Genomic DNA, 8,033 nt, shown 5'->3' with positions numbered 1-8,033 from the left:
GGCCACTTTCATGAGTAAATCATATAAGTTTTTACTATTTCTTTTCCATATGGGTATTAAGCTGTATAACAACTCTTAATTCTATGATAGGTGATTTATAATGCACATATTTATTTATTAATGCAATTTGGACTTCTCTTCTCTCTTACACAATGTCCCAATGTTTCATAAGACATCTTTCATAAGACTGTGTGTGTGTCTCACACACACACACACACACACACACACACACACACACACACACACACACACACACACGACATATGCAAACACGCTTTAATTTGTGCACAAGCCTGTTTAACCACTTTCTGAAACTGCAAGGACACAGGAATTTTAAACTCAGTAAGTTTCTGTGAAGCATTAAATTTTCTGCTCAGGTTACAGTAATGATAAGTATCTAAAAGCAACATTTCAAATATGAGCCAGCTGAGACAGTCCAGCATTACATATCTGTGATGGTGAAATGTGAATCTCCAGTTTTAGTTGACAGTTTGAAAAGTAACTTATGATCAGTGGAGGGACAATCAGGTGTAAGGATCGCATCAGGAGCAAAATATGTCAGGGACGGAAAAACTAAAATAAGTCTCACTAGCTGTGCTGCTAGCATGGCTATAAAGAAAAGCTTTACTGTGGGAAAATAAAAATTATCAAATGTGACTGCTTGTCTACTCAAAGGCATGTTTGCACTATAGACATGTACAGTAAAATTTATCTAAGTCTGCAGAGCACACAACAACCTATTCATAATGAGAAAAGAATATTTAAAAGTACACAAACTACTTAAAAGTTTGAAAGTGTTACCCATCACATTCCAAACAAATGGGAAAAGGGTTTCTTATGTTCAATGGAAGCTGATAAAATGAAAGAAGACAAAAATATCACACACTTCTGTATGTCTCTTGGCCTTGAATTTGTTTTGTCACAAAACAGACAGCTTGTCTGTTTTGTTTCTTTTTCCACAGACAAGATAAACTGCCTGATCTGCCTTGCAGCACAGCTATGTCGGCGTGTCTGATATAATCTGGTGCAATAGGGCATCGCTTTGATGTACTTTTAAGTTGCAGTATTGTTTGTGGAGCTGCATTTGCACTTCCTCAGAAGACTCAGTGAAGATGGCACAGGTGGTTTTTGCACTCTTAGCTGTGTTCATGGTGTCACTCTGCACCGGACAGGACTTTTGCCCAAAGGAAAAATGTCCTCAGTACAAAGTGGTTGAGACGCACCAGGTAGGCTTTGGAACAGTTCACATATACTATTGTTGTGTTCTTATTTCTAGTCGCTAAGTATAGTTTTTGCTTCTGTTGTGTGCAGGACTTTGAGGTGCGCTTATATGGTGCTACCGACTGGATTACCACAAAGCTCGACAGCACCAGGATCCGGGATTATTTAGCTGCAAATTCACGCCTGAAGACCTACGTCAAGAGACAGGCTGAAGCAGGTACATGAGGCACTGAAATATCACTCGAGTATGTAATTTAGTTTGTGATGGCAGTAGCTAAACTAAACATGGAACTGTATAAATAAGTAATATGTTGATCTAAGATCTAAGATGGTGTGCAGAACTTCTAAATTAGTTGAGAAATGTAAGATTAAAATCAACATAACAACAACTAGAATCTGATACCTTGTATTCCTTTAGTCTTGTGTTACCTGGTTTAATATTCAAGTTGAGCAGGTCGCCTACTAATTGGAAGGTTGGTGGTTTGATCCCCATCTGCTACAGTCTGCATGCTCTCCAGGTGCATCAGTGTATGAATGTGTGTGAAAGTTAGATAGAAAAAGTGCTGGACGAATGAGGCCTAGTTGTGTAAAGTGTTTTGAGTGTTCAGATAGAGTAGAGAAGCATTATATAAGAACCAGTCCATTTACCACTCTAAGTTCTGTACAATGTTTGTTTCTTTCAGGTTTTGAGATTCCTGATGATTGCTGGCCTGTACTGGTCACTGTTACTGAAGGTGAAGGTGATCCTAAAATGTCGGTGTCGTGGTTTGTTCCTTCTGGTGGCAAAAAGGGAGAAATATATGATCCATTAGTCAAACTAGAAACTAAACCTGAAGCCACTATCTATGTAAGGTGAGCGGTGTGTCCATTTATCTTTTAAATCACTTTGATTTCTTCAGTAGATCCAAAGTTTTTCATTTTGCAGTTTTATTCTACAATACAACTGCAAGTTTGTGCAAAATTGTGAAGTTCTAAATGAACAAAATCAGTCATTATGACAGAAAAGAGAATTAAAAGAGAGCAGCTAACACACAAGTCTAAATCTCACAGGGAAAGATGACTCAATTTTGAGTTGAGTGAGAACCAGGAAACCTGTGACCCCTGTTTCAATCCAAAGGGGTCAATGCGGACATTGTGGAGGACTATAAATACCTTGAAATACACAGAGACAATAAACTGGACTGGGTTAAAAACACCACTGCACTCTACAGAAAGGGCCACGGTCGTCTCTATTTTCTGAGGCAGCTGAGTTCTTTTAACATCTGTCGGACAATGCTCAGGATTTTCTATGAGTCTGTTGTGGACAGCAGTGTTGGTCAAGTTACTTGAAAAAAGTAATTACTACCTAACTACTAATTACTTCTCCAAGAATGTAATCCCGTTACTTTACTGATTCAGTTCTATTTTTTTTCTGCATAATCCATCATATAAAATTGAATCAAATGAAAAAGTCTCTTTTTAAAAATTGTTTTATTAGATTTAATCTTTTGACTTTATGCACATTGCATTAAGCAAAAATTAAATTACATGCAACAGTCTTTGACTTGAAGAAATGTGTCTAACATTCAAATCTATTTTCTGCATATTTCAGCATATAAAACTGCAAAAAAATAAATAAAATTAAAGATTCAGCGGTTTCACATTCCCGTGGCAGCGTGCTAGGTATTCACTCAGATTTGAAGTTTTTTCGCTGTAGAAAGAAGTTTTCTTCCCACGCAGAGTGTACAGCGCACACTGTACAACAGAAGAGCCACCTCCACGGGACAAGACTCAGCGGTCCATCTGCATCTAAAGGACAAAGGTCACTCTTTCGAGGATGCCAATGTTCACATTTTGGACAGAGAAGACAGGTTTGAAAGAGGAGTGAAAAAAGCCATCTATGTCCAGTGTGAACGACCATCTTTGAACACAGGCGGCAGTTTACGACACCAACTGTCTGCCATCTATAATCCAGTTCTGAGATCCCTTCCCAGACGCCTTAACGCCCACTCACATCCTGGGCCATCTGACCTCAGGAAATCACATGATAGGGGCTAGGTTTCACAATGAGCTCATCCGACACCTTGGCTGATAGTGACCTACACCCATTTTCACACCTTGGCTTGTGTGATTAGGTAGAGGATCATTATTAGGGGGTCCATTGTCCCCCTTGGGTCTTACATCTTGGACTCTCCACCATTTGACCCTAGAACTGAAGAAGCTTCTCGGATGAGAGGTGAAATGTCTTCAAGCAACTGAAAGAAGTCCAGACGCTTTTCTTTCTAAACTCCTTAGACTACGATGACCTGGATGACTGAGAACCTTCACAGAGACAGCCCGCACTAATGTTTTTGTCACTTTTTACGTAATGAAACTGGAAGTAATGTCAGTACTTCCATGCTTTAAACTCTGCATGGCCGTACCCTCTTCTGCACTATTATCCATTGTTGAGCCAGACACATCCCACACTGTAAGAATGCACAAATGACTTAATTCTAGGGCTGCACGATTTTGCATAAAATGAGAATCACGATTTTTTGGCTTAGAATTGAGATCACGATTCTCTCACGATTTTCTTTTCCAGTATAAATATTTATTGCACTTATTAACTGCACATCAACTTCGTAACAGTTGAGACTGAACATAAAAACAATAAACAAACATAAAAACAACAAATGTCTCACGTTTTGTTGTTGCCGCAAAATGTTGTACTGCTTGAAATTCCGCCTCCACCGTTGCTCGACACTGCGTGTATAGAGCAGGTAGTGCAACAATAGAAAAATAGTTGCGGGATGGCACTGTGTAGCATTTGTCTAGGGTGTTGATCATTTTCCTAAATCCCTCGTTTTGCACAGTGTTGGTGGGAGCCATATCCTTGGTCAGGTGATAAGTAATAGCCTCCATAATTTCTTTGTGCCTGCGGGAGTTCGACGGGTATAGGGAAGCGCTGTATAAGGTTCCCGTTATTGATGTTTGGGTGGTTGACCGGGACGGATTTTCTCCTGTTACTTTCTCGTCATCCCTGACGTGCTCGCCGTTGTTTTTTCCCTGCTAATTTTAGCATCACACGGCACAGCTTCTGCATCACGTGGTATAAGGCTCCGCCCTTGTCATTTGTTGAGCAGGAAGAGTGAGCGCTTGTTTTCATGCAGATTACGTCCCGGATCAAAATGCGGTACAATCGTCATCGTCTTTTTTTTAAATTTTTTTTTTTATGGTTGTCATTTGAAAATGAGATCGCACATAAGTATGAATCGAGATCGCGATTTTCTAACGATTAATCGTGCAGCCCTACTTAATTCTGCAACATAATAAAATATAAAGCAACATATAACTGAGCATTTGCTTTAACTTGCTGAATGTTTGTCTGCTGGCAACAGAATGCTTACACAAACAAACCCAGGATAGTAAGTGCAGCAATGTTACTTTGACAATAGCAAATCATAGCTAATACATATATAGAGAGAATAATGTGCATAATGTGCATAAAGTCAATACTTCTGGACAAGTGCTCATCCACTTGTCACAGGTGGCCAGTGCCATCCTCTATTCTGTTGCATGTTGCATGCTGGGGCAGCAGGTTGAGGGTCGCAGATCCAACAGATTCAATATACTGATCCGCATGGCCAGTAATGGTGTGGGGATTGAGCTGGACTGGCTTAAGGTGGTGTTAGTGAGACGGATGTTGTCCAAGATAAGGACAATCACTCCCACACACACCATGACATGCTGGGCAGTCAGAGGAGCACGTTCACTGTAATGCATGTAAAAAGACAAACTGGCCTGCCTTGCAGGTTGAAGAACTATGTGGGTGTGCTGCATAACATTAGACGTTACACTGTGATTATCTTATTAAACAGGAGGACTTAGTCCAGAGCTCAGTTCATCAGGAGTCTGTGATCATGGCACAGGTAATGTTTGCACTCTTCGCACTTTTTCTGGTTTCAGTCTGCACAGGACAGGACTTTTGTGTGGGAAAGTGTCCCCACTACAAAGTACTCGAGGCCTACCCGGTAAGTTTTTGGAACAATTCAGATACAGAATTTGTGTCATCTTCATTATAATGGTTCTTTAACATTTGTGCTTCTTTTGCATGCAGGACTTTGAGGTGCGCTTATATGACACTTCCACCTGGATTACTACCAAGATTGACAGCTCCCAGTCCAGTGATGTCCTCGCTGCAAATTCACGGCTGAAGGATTATGCCAAGAAGCAAACTGAAGCAGGTACACGAGGAACTGAAAGTGCAAGTGTGTGATGTAGTTTGTTTTGTAATGTTGATGTTTCTTTTCAAACACAGTAATCCAAGAGATTAGTTGTTTCAAATGGGCCATAAGAGGACCACAGCTATACAAATCAAGTTAATTCACTAGTTACTGACTGATGCGTAGGATTTCAAAAATTAAAACTGATTATTTCCTGGTACCACTTGTAAGTACGAGGTAAGCAAAGTAAAGGAAGACAAGGTCTTATTATATATATATTTTATAAAAGTATATAAAACAGGTACAACTAGTTCTTCATAAGAAGAGTTGTTTGATTTTTATTCAAAACTGAAAGAAAGAAGAAAAAGGGGAGCTCAAATCTAAAATTTGTAACTTAAACACATTTGTACTGTTTTATTGTCCATATTAAAGAAATACTTGATATAGCATGGAGTCATTTTTCTTATTAAATAATGTATTGAATTTAAAAAAAATATTTAAAGACTATAAAATTTCATAAATCACTGACTTATTTCAGAAATGTTTTAGCTCTGAATTTCTGCAGCCCCACACATTTTCAGTAAAATGCACCTTCAAGCATGTTTTTCTTTCTTTTTCTCTTTCAGGTTTTGAGATCTCTAGTGACACTTGGCCTGCACTGGTCAAGGTCACAGATGGTAAAGGTGATCCTGAATTTGCCTTGTCCTGGTTTATTCCTCCTGGTACCACAACACCTGAAAATTCTGATCCCTTGGTCCAACTGGAAAGTAAACCTGAAGCCACTGTGTATGTCAGGTGAGAAACAAGTCCATTTATCTAGTTTTTCCCCAGAAAACCAAGAAAGACTTTAATTCAGCAGTTATTTTGTAAATCTGTAAACATGTTACCACCTAACAAATACTGAAAAGGGAGGAACATTAATTTTGGACTAAGCTTCACCAGATTCCAATTTGGGGGTCAGAAAGAGAATTAACTATGAAGTTTCACATACATAATATGCAAAATTACTTACAGAATAAACTTCAATGATAGCAAGTTTTTAAAAGCATTAAAAGGAGGGCAAAGCCTAAATCTCTTTAGTCTTTGGCCAACCTGAAAGATATCTAGAATTCTGCTTTGTTGTCTGCTCTAAGGGTTTTCGATGGCGCTCCAAGCATCCAGAGTGGCCAAGAAAATGCAAAGAAGCTTCGTGAGGCCTTGATTACAGCTGGGAAAACCTTTGATCATGACACTTACAATGGAGCTGGATATGAATCATTTTTCTCTCTTACTCACCACAATGAAATTTGGATCTACGCTGCCTGACAACAGCAGACATCGTGAGCTGAACAAAATCTTTTCATCATGTAATCAAAGTGGGTTTTTCCATAGACATCATTTACTGTTTCACTTGCAGTAAAAAATCATGCACTGTATTTTTTGGGGGGCATCCGTAGATTTTTTGTTCTACACATCTCCACAGGGGTTTACTTTTTTAAGTGTGTGTTTTGTGTCTTTTTCTATTTCTTTACTGTTTGCAAAAGCCCTTGTTTTTAATTTCATGCATTGGTAGAATGTTCCTTACATGAGTCAGCCCTGGAGGAACTTTCCTGCAGGTCTCCAATTACACAGAAATGCATTTAGACTTGTTTGTGCAAAAGCTGAACATACCTCCAGGGTTATTGTTTCTGGGCTACGTCCTGACATACTGGTTTATCTGCATGTAAATAAAGATTGCTCGCAAATGATAACACTTGACTACCTTAAGAAACTAAAAGATCCTCCCATTCCAAAAACATTACCCTTTCTGTTTGTTTGGATGCATAATTACATGAAACTGCTACAGTCACAGAAACATGGCTAACTACAACTGAAATAAAAAAGCCATCTACTTTGTAATAAAAAGAATTTGTAGCATCTGAGCCTGTTTGTTTGTCCTTGTTTTATATTTTGAAAAACAAAAATAAATTATATATTTTTTAAAAAGCCATCTACATAGCTACACCTGAAGATTGCTAACATTACCTTCAAAGAAGAATAGCTAACAACGCATAATCCACAGAAAGACAGCGCAGTAGGCTAGAGCAGATTTTCCAGTGAGCAACATGGGCATATGCCCATGCCCACAGTTCATTACATTTTTAACTAGCTCCCACAGTAATATATTAAATACCAGGCAAAGTAAATCCCACAGATATGGAGACCAACTCTCTCTTCAGGGTGTTTTGTTGCTTTAATTAATTTATTATTAACAACAATATAAAATTATGCACAAAAGGAATTACTAAAAAAAAAAAAGTGGCTTTATTTATATATGTTTATATATAAATATATACGGTTGCCCCTAGAGACAAAGCACGTACAAATTCCAAAGCATGTACAAACTCCAAAACACATTTCTAGCATTAATTGGACTTCCAAAACAGAGCTACCCTAGATCACTTAAATTACACAATTGAAAGCATATGTGTATTGTTTGTGTATTTACACACAAGCACTCATAGATATATTCAAATAATTAAAAAAAAAAAAAAAAAGTTCATTTACCCGTCACTACCACACACCAAATCCGGTCGTTGGTACTTCCTGGCTTGTGTAGCCACTAGGTAACAAAAAGCTCAACACTGCCCCTTTTTTGTACGTGTTTTG

The 8,033-nt window shown here is 38.5% G+C and overlaps 1 protein-coding gene across 1 annotated transcript; it reads left to right on the top strand.

Moving 5' to 3' along the window:
- The first annotated feature begins 2,010 nt into the window (after nucleotides 1-2,010).
- soul2 (heme-binding protein soul2) lies at nucleotides 2,011-7,306 on the top strand. The gene is made up of 5 exons (XM_026191182.1): nucleotides 2,011-2,073; nucleotides 5,061-5,213; nucleotides 5,300-5,426; nucleotides 6,032-6,200; nucleotides 6,539-7,306. The coding sequence occupies exons 2-5, from the start codon at nucleotides 5,103-5,105 to the stop codon at nucleotides 6,708-6,710; spliced, it is 579 nt and encodes a 192-aa protein (XP_026046967.1). The 5' UTR covers nucleotides 2,011-2,073; nucleotides 5,061-5,102; the 3' UTR covers nucleotides 6,711-7,306.
- Nucleotides 7,307-8,033: the final 727 nt, after the last annotated feature.

This window comes from Astatotilapia calliptera, chromosome 13, assembly GCF_900246225.1.
Source record: "Astatotilapia calliptera chromosome 13, fAstCal1.2, whole genome shotgun sequence".
NCBI lineage: Eukaryota > Metazoa > Chordata > Actinopteri > Cichliformes > Cichlidae > Astatotilapia > Astatotilapia calliptera.
This window is presented reverse-complemented; position numbering and strand designations above follow the sequence as displayed.